Genomic DNA, 20,019 nt, shown 5'->3' with positions numbered 1-20,019 from the left:
GCTTTCCAAAAACACCTGTTGTGTGATCAGATTAATGAATGACTACAGAGGGCCAACCTCCATGGCAGCTCTTGCAACTTTTCTTCAAGAGGCGTGATGCCTCTCTCAAAGGGTAGGCCCTCTGGGGACTGTTCATGGAATCATGCCTGCATCGTTCCATCCTGCGCAGTTGGGCAACTGGAAGGCTCTTGCCCAAAGTTAGCATGATTTATTTAGGTCCCTGGAATCCCTGGATGAGACATGTTGTGCAGAAAGAATCCTCTTACTCATACTTTCCCTCTGCTGCCCCTCTCTTCAGCACTTGTTTCCAGCCTCTCTCTCTGTCTTTCTCTCTGAGGCACTGCACTCTTTTCCAGTTATTATGAGCCCTGCCTGACAGATTCCATTTACTGATGGAAAGGCATATGGGAGAGAAACTTCCCTTCTATTTTTAAAAGCTGCTTCAAGATACACATTTCTGATGTTGCTGGTGGCTCTGGCATTACCATTTCATCTGGATGGAATTCTGTTCATCCAGAATGGAAAAGGACCCACGCAGCCATTTCTAAAACAGGTTTTGCTCTGAGAGTTTGTTTCTTACGTTAGAAGGTGAGGCTTGTGAGATACTTGTATGTCCTGGGTCTCACTTCATGAACAATAAGAACAAGGAAAACACACACAAAACCCACTGTTTCGTGGATGTGTAAAATATAAACTGGCATTTTTATTTTAGCTCTTAAAACCAATTGTATAATGAGAGGTTTGCTGGAGGAAGATATGGCTTGAAAAAGAGAAACGGGAGCAGGGAATACCAGAAAAGACTCGATAATCCACGTCAAAGAGGAAAAGACAATGGGGGAAGGTGCCTCTCCTACCTCATCCCACAGCTCCCACAATGGGCTGTGGGGCAGAGAGGTGGTCCCAGTGCTTGTGAGCTGTGGTCTGGACAAGTGCAGGGCTGCCCACCCCACACTGCCCTAGTCCCTCTCATACAGCCGCCCGTAGAGAGCTGCCGTCACCAGGCCAGAGGACAGTCCGCTCTTGCTCAGGAAGGAGTAGTCATTCTCCCAGCCAAGCTGATCAGGGGTTTCCAGGGACATCCCTGAGGTAAGAAGCAGAGGAAAGATATAGGAAGTACTGAAGTTCCCCCATAGGTGGAACTCAAATATCCCTGTGGCCTCTGTGATCTCCTGCCCACAGGTGTTAAAGCCAAGACCCCCACACTTGACCAGGGCACAAACTTGAACATAGTAAGTGCCGTGCACAGTGTGAAGACCGTCAAAGACCCCCAGGGCATACAGCTCTTTGGACAAAGTGGGCCGCTGGTAAAGCAAATAACAGCAGAGGCCGTTTGCACAGACACGGAGGTAGCCTTCCTTTCCCCACACAGGGACCAGGGTGAAATTGTCATACATCATCTCCGAATGAAACACAGGAGGAGTGTTCATGTTCCACTTGGTGGCTCCATCACAATGGACTTCCTGAGCATCCTTTTCACAGTATGGATCACCTGCCAAGATTTCTAAAAACTTACTACGAGATGGGTTCATTTTACCTGTGGCATTCTCTGGACCAATGAGACCCAGTGGATTTCTGGCTACCTGTGCAATTATAAGATGACCAGTGGCGTTTTCCATGTCATGGTGCCAAAAGGACTTCCGAGGGCTGTGTATGCCACTTCCGGTCATCCCCAGAGATGGGTGGTGGATGTTGGCAGCCAGCAGGTTGATACCAAAGGCAACGGCAAAAGCTCTCTGAATCTGAATGGCTGCCAAGAGTGGGAGCTGGTTCATCCAGGCAGTAGGATATACGACGTGCTTCACCTCAGAGTCTCTGAGGAGTCTAATGGCAGGGTCAAAAAACAATATATCAAAGCAGGTGAAGATGCCAAATTTGCCAGCAAAAGGGGTATCAAAGATGATGTGATCCACTTTGAGAGGGGTATCAAAAGCTGCCTCAAAGTAGAGGTTGTGTTTGCGATAGCGGTCAACAAGGGTTCCGTTGTTGCTGAACACGACATTTGTGTTAAACTGGTATCTTCCATCATGTGGGCACCCCGGGTCATTGTTATGGCAAGGCTGCTTGGTCCCAAGATTGGCCACCAGGAACATATTGCCCTTGATGGCCATGCAACTCAGGCGCTGGAGGACCTAAAGGGAAAAAAAGGCATAAATAAATGAATTTTTAAAATCCTGCCATTTGCCTTATAATTTTAAAATAGAAAAGTACCTGTATTGTGTCTATAATATGTAAACAGCTATCATACATCAGTAAAGAAAAAACACTACTGGAAGAGTGCACAGGATATGAACAGGTGATTCACAGCACAAATACAAATGGCCAATGGACATCTGAGAAGATACTCAACCTCATTAGTAATGAGGAAACACAAATGAAAATAATGAGATCTCATTCTGCACCTTCGTAAGATTGGCAAAAATTCAAGATATTATTCCATCTTGCATTGACCAAAGGTGGGGAAACAGGCACTCGAGACTATCACAAGGGATGTAAAATGAAACGAAGGTCTTTCAAAAGGGAAATTTGGTAGTCTTTAAAATAATTCAAAATGTGCATATCCTTTCGCTGAGAAATTCCATTTCTAGGAATCTTACCTTACAGAAAAACTTGGACATATTTATGAAGATATATGTACAAGGATATTGACTCAAACGTTATAATAGCAAGGGTTTTACAAAAGCATATAGCATGCTAATAAAGAGGATGTCAATAACTATGAAATGAATAGAAAAGAATATAGTTGGATGCATATCAAAGTGTTGATGGCAGTTTCTCTAGGAAGAGAAGGAGGGTAATTGGTGGGGTGTGTGAAGATGGGACTTTAATTTTCTTACTTCTGATTCGTTTGTTTTCTAAGTATATATTCTTGTATGTCCTGTGTAATTAAATAGAACGATCCAGAGATGAGTAAATGCCCCATAATACCAGACACTCTTTAACTGATGAAATATGTGGCACAGGGAGTTTGGGGAGCTCAGATTTCATTTTTAGGAACCTAGGGTCTCCTTTCGGTCTCATTTAACCTGTCTTGGCTGTTGGCCCCTGGCTTGGTTCATCTCTGCATGCCTTCAGTCTACGGAGGAGGAAGGCTGGGACTCTCCCTTACCTCTGTGTCATTGAATCGGTGGGGCTCCAGGCAAGGATTCCACCTGACCAACTGGGGAGACGGCATGAAGTCCAAAAATGGGTAAACAGATGTTCTTGTAAAGTTGAATCCATGAATGCCATCTTCTGGAAACACTATAATCTGTACACCCTGTAGGTCAAACACATCAAAGTATGGTATATTATCCGATTACAGGAAACACCCCTTCTTTCACTCATCTGTTCTTTCATTCACTCGTCGGACAGCCATCAGGTAGTTGTACTGTGCCAGGAACCAGAGGTTCTAAGATGGTGGCTGGGGATCATCAGGGATCTTGGTCTTGGGGAAACTGTCTCACTTGGCCTCATTGTCAGGTAACAAAGGCAGATGGATTTAGAAACAACCATTCACCATACCTCATGTTAGGGAAGGGGGGAATGAGTGAGATTGGAGCAGAAAGCAGGAGTTTGCCAAGCAGACGATCAGGAGAGGTTTGGAGTTCCTGGTGGTGGCACAGTACAAAGGCCTTGAATACTGGGCTTGTTGACAGATGGGGTGTCTCCAATCCAGTGGTTTCCACTCATTGTGCATCTAAATCAGACGGGGAGCTCCTGAAAAAACACTTGGTTTAGGGGTGATGCTGGGGCCCACTCCTAAAAAGTCTGCTTCACTGGGCTGGTGGGGAAAATTCAAGTGTGTTCATTTCAGCATAGAAATAAGGACTTTCTCTAACTTGAAGTTCTCCAACTGGGAATTAGGAGGCCCTTTTCCGAATCCTAACCACTCCCCAGGCTTTGTCCCACACCTGGAGACAACCTAGGTTTCCTGACTGATAGCCTGGGGCTCCCTGTGATGTTCACATTAACCGAATGAAATCCAAACAAACGGGGCACCCTAAGCTCCCAGCATCAGGACCTCATTCTCCTGCTGCTCTCCACTTACACGGCTTAAAATGCAAAGCCTGGAACATTGCTCCAGAGTGAAAGGTGGAGGAGGAAGGCAGAGAAGGTATGAATAACCTAAAATAAGAGGCAATTTGAGTCACTTATTTCTGGAATGCACTGCAAACTCTTTATAATATTTTATTCTGGCTAAAAAAGCTTCGAAAGTGTAACTGTAGAAAACTTGGAGAACAGATAATATTAATATTAGTTTAGTTAATATCTTGGCTATTTTTATTTTGTCTGTGTGTGTGTATATAATTGCGATAATGATAAATACATGGTGTTTCGGGAGCACCTAGGTGACGCAGCTGGTAAAGCATCAGACTCGTGATCTCAGCTCAGGGTCATGAGTTCAAGCCCCACGCTGGGCTCCGCTGAGCATGGAGCCTACTTTTAAAGAAAATTTTAAATAAATACATAAATAGTTTTCCATCTTGACGTTCCTCACTACATACAGCATCAAGACTACCAAGATACTTTCAAAAATACCATTTGCAATGGCCACATTATATTTAAGAGAACACCATAATTCATCTTTTATCAGCGGATATCTGAATTGTTCCCAACTTCTGGTGACCATCTGCATACAGGGTGCTCAAAACACTTAATGAGTATTATACACAACTGTTTACGTGTCTGATGATTTCTTCAGAATGAAGTCTTGTAAGTGAGGATACGGGCTCACAGACAGGAAGAGTTTTCAGTTGTTTACATTGCCAAATAGCCCTCCAGAAAGATTATACCAATGTATGCTCCTCCCGGTAGAGTGTTAAGATTGGTCACCTTACAGCACACGGTAAAGCAAAATTATCACAAACTTGGAAATAAAGCAAGATGTTTGCCTTTCTAACATATACTAGGGTACTATTTAAGAGGCTCACTCAAGGATTATTTAGTGAATGTACTATTGCTAGGCTTTGTTATTTAATATTAGATCACCCCAGACTGCAATTGTATTGCTCTATAGGACATTAGCCAGTTTTGTATACACGAGCAAATTCATTTCAACGTTCATTTGACCGATACACACACTCATGTTCCTCCAATGCTCTTTTGAGCCAGCTTTACCATCTGACTGATTTCTTCATTAGATCAGTGAGTTAAATAACAGTTTTGGCACATGTTCGTTCTATATTTGTGTAAGAGGTTTTAAAATTTTTTTTACGTTTTTATTTATTTTTGAGAGAGAGAGGCACAGAGTGCAAGCGGGAGAGGGGCAGAGAGAGAGGGAGACACAGAATCTGAAGCAGGCTCCAGGCTCTGAGCTGTCAGCACAGAGCCCGACACAAGGCTCGAACCCAAAAATGGTGAGATCATGACCCAAGCCAAAGCCGGACACCCAACCAGCTGAGCCACTCAGGCATCCCAGGAGTCATGTTTTAACTTTTTGAAAATTATACTTGGACAAATGTTTTCCTTTATTAAAAACAAAACTTTCCCCAAGAATGTTGAATGGTTTCCTATGGACAATACCATTTATGTTATGTATACATATTAGATTAATACTGAAGTTAAATTGCATTTCCTAAATACATATTTTCTAGAAATAGGAAGAGGAACCAACCTGAGCCAGGGTAGAACGCTGGATCTAATGTGACTATCAATCCATCTAGAAAGCAGTTAGCATCCCTGATAAATGAGGAGTTTTCGGAGAGACTTCAATGAGGTCAAGAACTCCTGAGGAATTAAGGTTGCCAACCCAGTTGATGGACCAGCCTAATATCTTTAAGTTGGAGTCCTTTTCTTCCCTATAAATATCTCTACCAAGAGAGAAATACTTCAGTTGGCTAGTTCGGGAACGCTTGCCTTCCAGCAAGTTTGATCTAAAATTTTGACACATGCTTGGCATCAATTTGTCATAGAAGTTGCTTGAACGCATAAAACCATGCAGGGAAGCCGAGAGATCTGTAAGCACTAAGAAATGATCAGATAAACAATCTGTTCTCTTGGACCACAAACAGAGAAGGAATGATGACTTGCAGGCAGCATGGGCTCAACAAAAACATGTTATAGGTTTCCTTTGGGGGCAGGTTATTGGAAGGCAGGGGAATACCACCGTCACAGCCTCTGGAGTTCAGCATGGCCTCTGCCCAACCTTTTAGAATAGTCTTGTGGACAGGATGGAGAAGCGAGGGATGGCTCGTATTTCAGCACCATGCAAGCAAACACCTCTGTGCACAGAATGGTCTCGAGTGGATCTGTGTCATCAGGAGGTCTAAGGGCACAGCCTGGGATTTTTTTACACTGACTTCAGCGTAAACATAAATGAGGTGTGTATCAAATGTGTGAATGACGTGAAGGTAACTGATATGCAGGATGCCAGTAAAGATCCCCAAATAGCCGAACAGGCTGGAATGATGAGATTTCACAGCATAAATGTGAAGTCGTGTGTTCAGGTTAAAGAAGTTAACCTTGTAAGTACCGGGTGGCAAGAGTGGCACGTGTGTCTGTGTGTGGGAAGAAGACTCGGGAGTGTGAGTTGGCAGCAAATGCCTTATGAATCCACAGTGAGATGTGGCTGCCAACAGCTTTCTGGGGACAAAGTCTCGAATGAGAATGGCGCTACATCTCCTCCACTCTGCCCTTGAATACGGAGACCTTCCTATGGCTCTGGGCACAGAGATCATCTGGGAAATCTTTGTAAAAGGGACATACAGCCTGGAGAAGAGATGCTGGGTTTGGGGGCGGGGGGAAGGAGCATGACGGCTGTCCTCCTGTGGAAGACGACCCGCCATGGTCAGTTCCTCGGTCTGTTCTGTTTAGCTAAGGGGACAGAATGGGTGGCAGTTGCCGGGAGGCAAACTGTTGTTCACTGAAAGGCAAACCTTGCCAGAAGCTCCCGCGCTCTCATCAGACAGTGCGTTCTGGGCCACAGTTCAAGGAGAGACTGGATGTGGGGCTTTGAACGAGAGAGGAGCATCACCCATCAGAAGAAGCTGGACAAGGTCTTAAACTCTCTTCCAATATTAGCCTTATATATGTGTATACTGTTTTAATTTTTTTAATGTTTATTTTTGAGAGAGACAGAGAGTGAGCAGGGGAGGGGCAGAGACAGAGGGAGACACAGAGTCTGAAACAGGCTCCAGGCTCCAAGCTGTCAGCACAGAGCCCAATGCAGGGTTTGAACTCCCGAACCTCGAGATCATGACCTGAGCCGAAGTCAGATGCTTAACCTACTAAGCTACCCAGGCGCCCCTATATATATGTATATCTCTAAAAGGTAGCCTATAATTTTATATATGCATATATACACATACACATGTAATGAGGTAGAATTTTAAAATGCAGCAATAGCTAGTGGCCGTCCAGGCAATCCTGAGTACCCTGAACAGAGATAGGAACTATTTTGGAGCAGGACCTGCTGGCCCGAACTGTCCTGCCCTCCAAACTCACCGGCACAGGGAAGTTTTGCTCACATGGAGTGTACCTCCTGTCAGGGCAGAGCAGGGCTTCCTCACATGACTGGGCTTGGTCACCACACACCAGGTGAAAGTCCAAATTTCCCTTTGGTTATGGGTTTCCCAACAGGGCATTTTGTTATGGTCACATCTGGCACGGACACTGCCCCTCTGCCCCACCCTTCCTGGCAGAAGTGGGAAATGCAGGCCAAGCAGGAAGCCTTCACAAAGGCTGGCAAAGACCTCCCTCTGTCCACCTCCGTTCTGTCTGGACTGAGGTCTCAGACTGTTCATGGTCTGGAACAGAGACGAGAAATGAGCCCCAAATAGACTGAAGGTGGAAAACAGCAGTTCTGTGGATGCTTACTATTTTGAATGCCTCAGAGAGCAGGACAGACCCTCATGCCTGGAAGTTTCTAGAATTTTCTGCACATCAGAATCCACTGGGGAGCCTTAGAACTCCCAGTGCTCAATCCACACCCCATCTGCCTCTGCGGGTATGGCATACAGGCACCCACTTAGTTTACGACTGGCTGAGCACTCCCTCTGCACGGCCACATCTGAGAACCAGGGACTGAGCTCCGGACTCCTCAGACATGAGGGGAAAAGCAGCACCTGGGGATCTTGCTATGATGTTGATTGATTCAGCAGGTCCGGGCAGGCCCCAGATCCTGCATTTCTCACAGGCTCCAGAGGGCTGCTGATGCCACTGGTCCATGGACCACTGAGCAGCGAGACCCCAGCCACCTGACTACTTCAGCTCCGCTTTACCAGCTGGACTAATTTTCCAGAAGGGCTGCGGGAGCCATTGACAGAGAGCCAGAGAGCAATTCGCCCTGTTCTGCTAGACAAGCTTGGGGGGGGGGGGGGGGGGGCGGCGGGCTAACCCAGGAGTGTTTCTTGCCTTTTGGGCTGCGGTCATCACTTGCTGTTCATAGATGTCGAGGTTCTGGTTCATTAGGTCCAAGGCCTGCTTGCGGCCCACGAGTGCTAGAGGGCTGGGAGTGAAGATTGACTGGTGCTCGTACACAGCAGCCACGTAGTGTTCAGCCTCAGAGTGCTGGGCCACGCGTGGTTCCTCGGTGTGGACTCCCAGGGCAACCACGTAGCAGCCGAAGAGGAAAAGAGCAAGCTGACTGCCGGCTCCAGACATAATGCAGACCATAAATCTGGAACGTAAGGAGGCAAGGGGAAAACAGCTGAATAAAGAATCCTGCCAAGAATGTAACTTTTGCAGCTGTGACTTATTAATCTCAGCAATTAAACCTACCCACCGTGATACTGCAACTCAAAGATTTGTTTCATGTTCCTAATAAAAGGGTCTGTGTTTCTCTCCAAACACGTAGCAAGCTACATTTAAAATGGCTCGCTGTGTTAGTCTGGTTTTAGAATGTTTCCAAAACAGACCCGATGTTTGCCATGATTTTCTTCCCCAGCGTTCAGCAAGACGGCATTGTGTCACTACTCGCCTTTCTAGCCACGTACCTAAGTTTTAGGCAAGAATAACTACCATGACTATTTTATAGAAGTCGGTGGCATATTCCACATCCCACCACCTGCCCTCCACACACACAAACGTGTCAACCATCCACATCAGCTCTGATTGTTGCGATCCCGATAATACAGCTCAGCTTTCCTAGCTACAAAACTCTGATGGATTAAAATTCTCCCTGCATTTCTTTGGTCAGTAATGAATATAAAGGGTAAGTCCTTCTTAGCACGACATTCTTTATTTGGTGCAGAGAAGCTGCTGACTTCTACTTACGTGCCAGTGTCTACTCTTGGTTATGGATAGGTAAAAAGAGGGCTCCCAATCAAAGCGTTTTGTTTCTCCTCCTTGAATTTGGGAATCATCACCTTCTCAACCTCTGTCTCTGCGATTCCACCACTCGTGCTCAAAAGCATAATCGTTTGGAAATAAAATCCTTTTGCAGTGATAAAATGCAACCGTCTAGAAAATATACAAGGATTTTCTAGAAAACGTAAGAGGATTTTCTAGGACGTACACCCAGCTATGTAGGCCCTACCATAAGCAATTAGAAGTAAATTATGTCACTTACAATGACACTTCTGTGTGCCTTTTTTTTCCCAAGAGTAGGAGTTTTTATTCCCAATAGTTATGTGTTACTGTGTTAGAGTGAATATTCCAATTCTTCCTTGAAAACCAGCCTGGCCTCCCAGCTGAAGCCCCTCGCCTAACACACAGATATACCAGGGGGTGTGCCAAGGCCAGGCCACTTGCTCTGTGGAGATGCGCTGGGGCTGACCAAGTGCCCAGGAATCCGGATTAAACATCGAGATAACAAAGACAAATCAAGGAATCCTACTGCTGCTTTTTAAAAAGACAACGACGCCCTGTCCAAGTCTGACTCATAACTCCTGTGTTTGCATTTTAAAACCAAACTTTCCAGGCTGCAAACTTCCTTTTATTTTTCTCTTAATAGTTCCAGAAACAAAAGTAACCATAAGTATTTTCAGCAACAGAACAAGGACTCGGGAGGCTCAGTCTGAATCCTTGCAAAACCAAACACTTGTCGGGCTGAGCAGGCCTCATCCCACGGCCTTGTCTCACACACTGTTACTTCTTATCCCAGGGACTAAGTGCACCATCCAGATACCCAACCCCAGGACTTGTTGCCATTCATCTGGGACCCTGAACGATGTTCTGAGATTAGAACAAGGAGGCTTTGAGCAAGCAGTCATGAGATTCTGAGTAGAAACAAAAGTATAATTGATAAGGTTTCTTATCTGAATTTTGCCTCTGAAGACCAGCACGGGATAATTTTAACGGTCAAAATCTAGTTTCCGCTCCCTCTGGTTTCAGAATGATGATAATGGGGAATGGTTCGGGGGAGAAACTTTCATCTTCAAAGACACATTCCCGGTATTTCTCAAGCAGTAGATGCTGGCCTCACTCAGAGGTGGGGAAACTGAGGCCGGGGGAGGGGAGAGTTGTGTGAACCAGTGCCCAGTGGAGCCAGCTCAGGAGTGCCTGGGGCCCAGCGGGGTGGTCACAGCATCCCCCTTTCTCAACAAAGAGCTGTGTGTCACCCATTTACTTGGGGACAGAGGACATTAGTTCAAGTGTCAGGACTTGCAAAATGGTAAAACAAGAAAACTATGGAACCAGCAAGATATTACATTTCTTTCTATTTTGAGAAAGTAAAATGTAGATTATTTACAAAAGGTGCTTGGCAGCAGGGCTGTAAATGGCAATCACTTGTGTGTGAACAAAGGTGGGTGATAATAAGAGGTTAGGCAGATTTAACCAGGTATTCATGCTTGAAAGAAGCAAGCTTAATGAGGTAGGAGAGAATGAGTAATTATGATAAAAATAGGTACCACAGTTTGCCCGTCCCGATGTGTGGTGAAATAGCAGCCGGTTTAACCAAATTTGCAAATGCTGGCTTTCCCTCTTTATTTGGCACTACACAAATGTCTCAAGAAAACCAACAAGGCCCAAGATAGGGACTCTGGAGGGCACAGCGGGTAGGAGAGGGGGGCAGTTTTAATGGGGCAGGACAGCATCCAGATCTGGTTTCCGGTGGTTACCAGGTGCTGGTTCACCACAGAAAGCACAGGTGGGCTGGGGTGTTGGGGCTCCCTGGGAACAAGAAGCTTCCGGAAGTCCTGGGGCTCTTGGAAACCCAGCCATAGATGTAGTTCTAGAGCTGGCCAGGACCCGGACGATAAACAGCCGTGAGTACAGGCGTGTGCTCAGTCTGAAAAGGTACACACACACCCTCTTCCATCGGAGGGCATTTGACAGGCGAGCTAAAACTGCAGGAAGGCCTGACACGAAGGCCCCGTCTGGGTGACGGTGTGCCCCCACACCCTGCTTTGTCCACTCAGCTCACCACGACCCTCTGATGTGGGGGCTCGGGCTCACAGGGTGCCCTGAGTCTCACTGCCAGGAAACAGCAGTGGGGAGGGTGCTCCCTTCAGACATCCAAGAGACATCGGACTGTGAGCCAGACGCAGGTATAGGTGTCGGGGTACAGCCATGAACAAGCCCGGCCCTTCCTCAAGCAGCCCCCACTCAGGATGTATGGGGAGACTGACCACAATCAAATAAACACTGAGGATGCCTTACGCAGTATGTGCAAAGGGGAAATAAAGACAGGGAAGGGGGCAGCGAGGGTCTGGCCTGGGTGGGGGACAATTTTAAATAGTATGGTCAGGAAAGGTCTCAGTGAGGTGAGGTCTGCCAAAGGTGAGGGAGGAGGCCATGTGGATGCCTGGGGGAAATGTTCCAGGCAGAGAGGACAGCTAGGTCAACAAGGCCTGAGTGGGAACTTGCTGAGAGGGTTCAAGAAACCAGCAAGGAGAACAGTGGGCTGGAGCCCAGGGCAGAGGAAGACAGCAAAAAGTGAAGTCAGAGAAAAACCACAGGCCCTGTCCCCGGTCTCTCACAATGCCAGGCAGTTGCCCTGTCTGCTTCCATTCTCCCCCTTCTAGAACAGCCCATGAGATCCGGTTAAAGCCTAAGTCAGTCCTGACACTCCTCTGCTCAAAATCTTTCAATGCCTCCCCATTTCATGCAGAGGAAAAGCCAGAGTCCGTATAGTATGCCAATAGGAATGATCTGGGAGACAGGAAATTGTTGACGGGGTGGGGAGAGCTTTGCTGGAGTGACATCTCTAAGCAAGCATCCTGACCTTTTAACTGCCCCAGAGAAGCCCCAGCATCTCATTTCATCATGAAAAATGTTCCTCTGACACTAATCCTGGTCAGGAAGGTTCCTGTGGTCTCTGAGAAAAAGAAATCAAAGTCTAAATTACACGGAAAGCTATTTTGTGGAAATTTGGTAACATATCACTCACTGGTTATTTTTACACATGCAAACTTTTTTTTCTACTCTGCTAAGTGATTCATCTTGATAATTAGCTGTATTTCCTTCCTGGCCATACTAGTACAATAGTATCTTTTGCAATAAAATGAAAGGATTGTTATTAAGGTACTCTTAATAAGATAATTTCAGAGGCAGGTATATACATTTAAAAATTTATATATAGAACTATGGATCATTTTAATAAAAGATCCTGTCATGCCTGCCTTGTCAGGGAGAAGAACAGTCCCATGACTGGGAAAGGAGGCAGGAAAAGTCAGCAAAGGAAATGTCACATCCTGTGGAACAAAACTGAGGGAGCTGGTAAGTCAGTAAGGACTCAGCACACTATACGTTCCTGTGCATATCTGGCAGGATGCCCCCCAAGTCACTGTAAAGTTCCAAATAGTTTTAAACTTATGAAGTTTATGATATCCTTGCCTGGATTCTTTTACAGAAGGAGAAATAATGTCCAATCTCCACCTAATTTACATAATCTGAATTTAAAGAAATCCCAAAATAGACCTTTTATTTCCTAGAAAGCCGCCTATTTTCTGGTTCCCCCCTCTGCTGATGCTAGTTGTGAGCTCGCCTGGGACTGGCCCCTGGAATAAGATGCCCCACAATGGTTTTAGCTTGGACAGTTTCATGCAAACCTATCCACCGATGGCACTTTTGATGTCTCAGTAGGAAATGTCAAGTGTAAATAAAACACTTGTGAGTGGCAAGTGATGATGGTGTCAAGATTCAAGGCTGAACTCCAAACAGCGAGTAAATTACCCAGTCCTCTGAATTGAACTGGTAAGTTGCGATTTCATTTTTTTTTTAATTCCACCTATGATCTTAAAAAAAAAAGAGAGTGACATACAGAAGTGTAACTTTGGACCAGGCCTTTGATTAGGGCCTATTTCTGTTCCATTGGCTACACTACAATCGAAGGATTGTGACACTTGAATCTAACTATAAGTCCTCTCTCTTTTCCTCAAATGGGAAATTATCTTCATAATTTAAGTCAAATAATACTTCTCCCTGAAACACCCCGGTATTTAATGTAAGAAGGTGCTTTCTTTTTCTTGTGTGGACAGAAAGAGCCCCTGTGGAGATGGAATCTACAGGTTCGCTGCTGCCACCATGTGGACAAACGGAGGATCATTGGCCCACGTTGGTTTGCTCTTAAGTCGCACACACAAAGTGATTCTTGTGTAGTAAGTGGATGGTGTTTTTCCTGCTTTCCTTCTCATTTTTATTTTTTTTCTGCTTCCCACTGTAAAAGAGGTTTTCTAAGATGTGGGCTTCATGAATACTGTTTTTTTATTTGCTATGCTTCCAGGACCTAATTTAGGACTGTATTCACAAGTCCTAAATTTGTTGCCATCTCTTACCTTACAGTGGTACACTTCATAGGATGTGACTGGATTTGCAGTGACACAGCCCAGCCACACTGTGACAGGCAGCACAATGAATGGCGGAAATCTAGCTGAGTTAAGGGTTCTAGGGGAACAAAATTTTATATCAACGCCACACTGACTTTTACATGTTACGTGCTAACATTTTCGAATCATTTTCACCATCCGTTATTTCATTTTATCTTCCTATCGCAGAAAGCAGTGGAAGTGAAATGGTAAAATTCTATTTTCACGGTGAGGGAAAACTCCAGCACTAGTTAGTAGTGAGAACAGACTGGAAACCAAGTCTCCTGACTCCTGGTCCAGCCCTTCTGGCACATGTTGAAGAACTGGGGCAACTTATCAGTCAAACGTTCAAAGACCAATGGGTAGTGTTCAATTTAGCCGCAGCAGAAACAGATTCCAAGTAGCACTCCCAAGGGAGAATCTGGGGGGTCAGACCACAGCAGTGGTTCTCAAACGTGAGCATCCCTTCAGTCACCTGGAGGGCTTGCCCACACAGATCCCTGCACCCCGTGCCTAGAAGTTTTGATTCATCAGGTCTGGGACAGGGCCCCAGAATGTGCATTTTCTAACAAATTCCTAGGTGATGCTGATGCTGATGTTCCTGGCATGCAGTCATACCTGGAAACCCACTGGGCTAGAAGGTAAAGGCACACAGAACATATGTTCTGATTCCTATATTTCCCTCATGTCGAAGACATGATTCAGAACCTTTATTTCCTGAGTGCCTCCTCAACAGGGCTGATAGAATTGGGGCAGATTTCAAAGTGTTTCCACCATATTTAATGAAAATAAGTGGCAAAGTATTTAACACTCAAACTAAGGGGGAAAACTTCCCCCAAACAATCCGGGTCCATGTCAATTAAAGGATTCAGTGCTTGTCCTTAGCCTTAACAGAAACATCATTGTAGAACCAGGTTGTTGCTGGTTTTCATTTGTTTAAAGTTCCTGATTTTTTAAAGTTTATTTATTTATTTTGAAAGAGAGACAGAGAGAAAGAGAGCATGCACACAAGTGGGGGAGGGGAATTGAGAGAGAGAGAGAGAGAGAGAGAGAGAGAGAGAGAATCTCAAGCAGGCTCTGAGCTGTCAGCGCAGAGCCCGATGCGGGCTCAAACTCATGGACCATGAGATCATGACCTGAGCCAAAGTTGGACACTTAACCGACTGAGCCACCCAGGTGGCACCCTAAAGCTCCTGATTTTAAAAGACTAAAACCCAGACAATAGATAAATATTTTGTTATATAAATAGTTAATACATTTATACATTTAAATTATACACTTATAAATAAATAGGTAATCTGAAAAATCTCCTATGTTCTGCAAAAACGTATCAGTTTCCATCTCAAAAACTGCATAGCAGAAATCCTTAGGGGTCAAAATTGAACCACTGACGATATAAGTCTTAAACTGGGTCCAGAGACTTTGTGGTCTGAGACTAATAACAAAGGAAAGAGCACACCCTAAGGTCAGGAACACGACAGGGATGTCCACTCTCGCCACTGTTATTCAACATAGTATTGGAAGTCTTAGCCTCAGCAATCAGACAACACAAAGAAATAAAAGGCATTCCAAATAGGCCAGGAGGAGGTCAAACTTTCACTCCTCACAGATGACATGATACTCTATATGGAAAACCCAAAAGATTCCACCAAAAAACTGCTAGAACTGATCCATAAATTCTGCAAAGTCACAGGATATAAAAATCAATGCACAGAAATCGGTTGCATTTCTATGCAGCAATAATGAAGCAGCTGAAAGAGAAATCAAGGAATTGATCCCATTTACAACTACACCAAAACCCATAAAATACCTAGGAATAAACCTAACCAAAGAAGTGAAAAATGTATACACTGAAAACTATAGAAAGCTTATGAAAGAAATTGAAGAAGACGCACAAAAAAGGAAAAATATTCCATGTTCATACATTGTAAGAACAAATATTGTTAAAAGGTTGATACTACCCAAAGTGGTCTACATATTCAATGCAGTCCCTATCAAAATAACACCAGCATTCTTCACAGAGCTTGAACGAACAATCTTAAAATTTGTATGGAACCAGAAAAGACCCTGAATAGCCAAAGCAATCTTGAAAAAGAAAACCAAAGCTGGAGGCATCACAATCCCAGACTTCAGGACGTATTACAAAGCTGTAATCATCAAGACCGTATGTCCTGGAACAAAAACAGTATATCAATGGAATAGAATAGAGAACCAGAAATGGACCCATAAACATATGGCCAACTAACCTTTGACAAAGCAGGAAAGAATATCCAATGGAATAAAGACAGTCTCTTCAGCAAGTGGTGGTGGGAAAACTGGACAGCGACATGCAGAAAAATGAACCTGGACTGCTTTCTTACACTAGACACAAAAATAAATTCAAAATGGATGAAAGACCTAAATGTAAGACAGGAAGCCATCAAAATCCTCGAGGAGAAAGCAGGCAAAAACATCTCTGATTTTAGCCACAGCAACTTCTTACACAACATGTCTCTGGAAGCAAGGGAAACAAAAGCAAAAATGAAAGGGTTTGTACCCAAAATCTATAAGGAACTTATCAAACTCAAAACCCAAAAACCAAATAATCCAGTGAAGAAATGGGCAAAAGACATGAATAGACACTTCTCCAAAGAAGACATCCAGATGGCTAACAAACACGTGAAAAAATGCTCAACATCACTCATCATCAGGGAAATACAAATCAAAACCACAATGAGATACCACCTCATACTTGTCAGAATGACTAAAATTAACAACTCAGGCAACAACAGAGGTTGGCGAGGATGTGGAGAAACTCGAACCCTCTTACACTGCTGGTGGGAACGCAAACTGGTCCAGCCACTCTGGAAAACAGTATGGATGTTCCTCAAAAAACTAAAAATAGAACTACCCTACGACCCAGCAATTGCACTACTAGGCATTTATCCACAGGATACAGATGTGCTGTTTCGAAGGGACACATGCACCCCCATGTTTCTAGCAGCACTATCCACAATAGCCAAAGTATTGGAAAGAGCCCAAGTGTCCATTGATGGATGAATGGATAAAGAAGATGTGGTTTATATATACAACGGAGTATTACTCGGCAATCAAAAAGAATGAAATCTTGCCATTTGCAACTACATGGATGGAACTAGAGGGTATTACGCTAAGTAAAATTAGTCAGAGAGAGACAAATATCATATGACTTCACTCACATGTGGAATTTAAGACACAAAACAGATAAACATAAGAGAAGGGAAGCAAAAATAATATAAAAACTGGGAGGGGGAAAAAACATAAGAGACTCTATAAATACAGAGAACAAGCTGAGGGTTGCTGGAGGGTTGTGGCTGGGGGATGGGCTAAATGGCCAAGAGGCATTAAGGAGGACACTTATTGGGATGAACACTGGGTGTTATATGGAGGGAATGAATCACTGGATTCTACTCCTGAAATCATTGTCACACTATATGCTAACTAGGATATAAATTAAAATAATAAATAAATTAAATAAATAGATGAATGAATGAATGAATACATAAATAAATAAGCACAGAGAAGGCTTCTTCCACTGCCAGTCAGTCTTCAGAGAAAAGAATGATGGGGTCACTTGCAGCCACTTTGCTCTTCTGGAATATTTATAGCTTCCAGTTAGGCTTTACCTTCTTCATCCTCTAAGAATGAATCATCAATTTCCCCAAAATGGGTCTCAGTGAATGTCAGCAAAGAATTATTTTTCAAAGTCTTTGGGAAATTTTTCCTCCATTTCTTTGTTGGACTACCTTCAACTAGAGGAACCACCTTCAGAAGAACCATCAGAAGAACCACCTTCTAGATAATGAGGACCTGAAGGCTGGACACCCAGAAGTAATACAACCAGTGCAAGGAAAATATGATGTCCCAAAACCTCAGGTCAAATTTTTCAGGGAAGATGTGCTCAGAAATGAGGGCAATGTAAAGACTCTTTGTGATTAAAAAAAAATTTTTTTAGTGTTTATTTATTTTTGATAGAGAGGGAGAGAGAGACAGAGCATGAGCAGAGGAGGGGCAGAGGGAGAGAGGGAGACACAGAATCCAAAGCAGGCTCTGAAGCAGATGTGGGGCTCGAACCCACGAACTGCAAGATCATGACCTGAGCAGAAGTTGGATGCTTAACTGACAGAGCAATGAGGTGCCCCAAGACTCTTTGTGATTACTAAGTGTATGGACACAACATGTCTAAGGGTGGAGTGGGTGAAACATCACTGTAAGTCCATCACCCCTGTGCTCTTACCTACCAGTGTTCAGGAGTGAAAATCCAAATCACAGAACCACGACAATGGTGGAAATGCCCTGGATGCAGACAGTGAAGAACAATGGGGGAACCACGCTCCCCAAGGCAAAAGAACAATCCTTAATAAAATGATCTGGAGGGGTGCCTCGGTGGCTCAGTCAATTAAGCAGCCGACTCTGGATTTCGGCTCAGGTTGTGATCTTACGGTTGGTGACTTCGAGCCCTGTGTTGGGCTCTGTACTGACACTGCAGAGTCTTGCTTGGGATTCTCTCTCTCTGTCTCTCTCTGTCCCTCCCCTGCTTGTGCTCTCTCTCTCTCTCTCAAAATAAATATATAAACTTTAAAAAATCTTGAAACACTGAAAATAAATAACAGTAGGAAGTATGAAACAAACAACAAAGCTAAAGTAAGACATAGCACTAAAGAAAACATGCTGAAGTCTACTTTTTCTTAAGGAGAAACCAGAAGTTATTACATCACGGGGAAGGCACAGTCAAGATCACCAAGAGAGAAACAGCACAAAGCAGGTCCAAATGTGATCCGTTCTGAGTACCTATAGAGCATTCTCCTGACACAAACGTGGTGGGAACATGCAGGCGACCCCACAGTATGGGCAGGCGCTCACGGTATTCAGCTAGAGCACAGTACACAATCAAGAGTAACGGACTTTCCAGCCTATTCACTAAGTCGGTTGTCTTCTCCATCCACGGTATGGTAGAGGTGTAGAGAAATGGTTAGTAGATCTCCACCTTTGTCTCACTTCCTGGAGGCCCTGAGTAGTTTTGTTTGCTTCCGCTTTGATCAGATCAGTAGTTACTCGTGTGCCTTCTTCCCTCTGGTAAAGGTCCCCACTCAGCCACAGCTGCATCTCCTCCGAGCTCAGGGCTCTTTGGGGTTGATGGAAGGGTGGAGTTGGATGGGGAGGTTTCTGACTCTGCCATGATAGTTGGTGCTACATTCCTGAGCACTGGGGGCAAAGCAGAGGGGAACAGTCTAGCTCTTCTTAGGAAAGAGCTTACTCCTAAACTTGAAGGGGATCAAGACCCAGAGTCAGGATTTAACCCAAACTGATTTTGTGCAAAAGCCTACATTCTTTTTATGCCAATGCAACTCAAAACAATGGGGGGAAGCATGTGATTGAGTAAGTGATATTGGGATGACTGACTTACAAACAATTTGGAATGAAGTTTATTTTTTATTTTTTTTAAATAGCCCCAACACGGGGCTTGAACTTATGACCCTGAGATCATGACCCTGAGATCACGACCTGAGCTGAGATCAAGAGTCGGGCACTTAACTGACTGAGACACCCACGCGTCCCTGGAATTAAGTTTAGACATCTTAGGCCATATACAAAAATAAACTCAAAATCAAGAGCTAACTATTTGAATGATAGGAAAACTAGCATAAATTAGAATTTGACATCAGATATTTGATGAAGCCACTTTCTAAAACCTGAAGGCGTTTAAACAACAGAAGAAACAGACTGACAAATTAAAATTTACATGCAAAATATAAACATCAAGACAACAGTTATAAACAGGCAATGAACAAGAACAGATTTAAATGAGAAGAAAACAATCATAAACAAACACTTTGAAAGATTCTGAACTTGGGGGCGCCTGGGTGGCTTGATTGGTTAAGCGTGTAACTCTTGACTTTGGAGATCCAGCTGAAGGTCAGACACTGTGCTGACAGCCGGAGCCTGCTTCAGATTCTCTTTCTGCCCCTCCCCTCCCAAATAAATAAACATAAAAAAAAGACTTTGAATTTATGTACAAAATAGACATTAACTAGTATTAGTCCAAAGTATTAAATTTGTAAAAGAAGTAAGGTAAATTAGTAAAATGATAAAGAATAGCAATTTCTCACTGGGAAAAAAAGTTTGACAATTTCTATTATGAATTATAGTCTACTTCTGGGACTTTATCCTAGGAAGTCATTCAAAACAAAAGTTAGTTGAAATGACAACATACCATGGAAGTAAAGAATACGGGCTTTTGAGTTTCAACATATGTGAGTTCAAATCCTGGCTACGATTTACTCACTATAGAACTTTAAGTAAATAAGTTATCTGTCAGTTAGAAATGTAAAGT

General features: G+C 44.0%; 1 protein-coding gene across 1 annotated transcript in view; it reads right to left on the bottom strand.

Moving 5' to 3' along the window:
• Positions 1-683: 683 nt before the first annotated feature.
• Positions 684-20,019, bottom strand: part of BTD (biotinidase) — a 29,759-nt gene continuing 10,423 nt past the window's right edge. Inside the window, exons 3-5 of the mRNA XM_049628843.1 lie at positions 8,332-8,596; positions 3,107-3,256; positions 684-2,129 (exon numbers count right to left, since the gene is read on the bottom strand). Of these exons, the coding sequence (XP_049484800.1) occupies positions 957-2,129; positions 3,107-3,256; positions 8,332-8,596 (1,588 nt within the window). The 3' untranslated portion in view covers positions 684-956. The remainder of the gene's footprint in view (positions 2,130-3,106; positions 3,257-8,331; positions 8,597-20,019) is intronic.

Source organism: Panthera uncia, chromosome C2 (assembly GCF_023721935.1).
Source record: "Panthera uncia isolate 11264 chromosome C2, Puncia_PCG_1.0, whole genome shotgun sequence".
In the NCBI taxonomy this organism is placed as follows: Eukaryota; Metazoa; Chordata; class Mammalia; order Carnivora; family Felidae; genus Panthera; species Panthera uncia.
The sequence above is the reverse complement of the archived record's forward strand: the minus strand, read 5'-3'. Positions and strand labels throughout refer to the sequence as shown.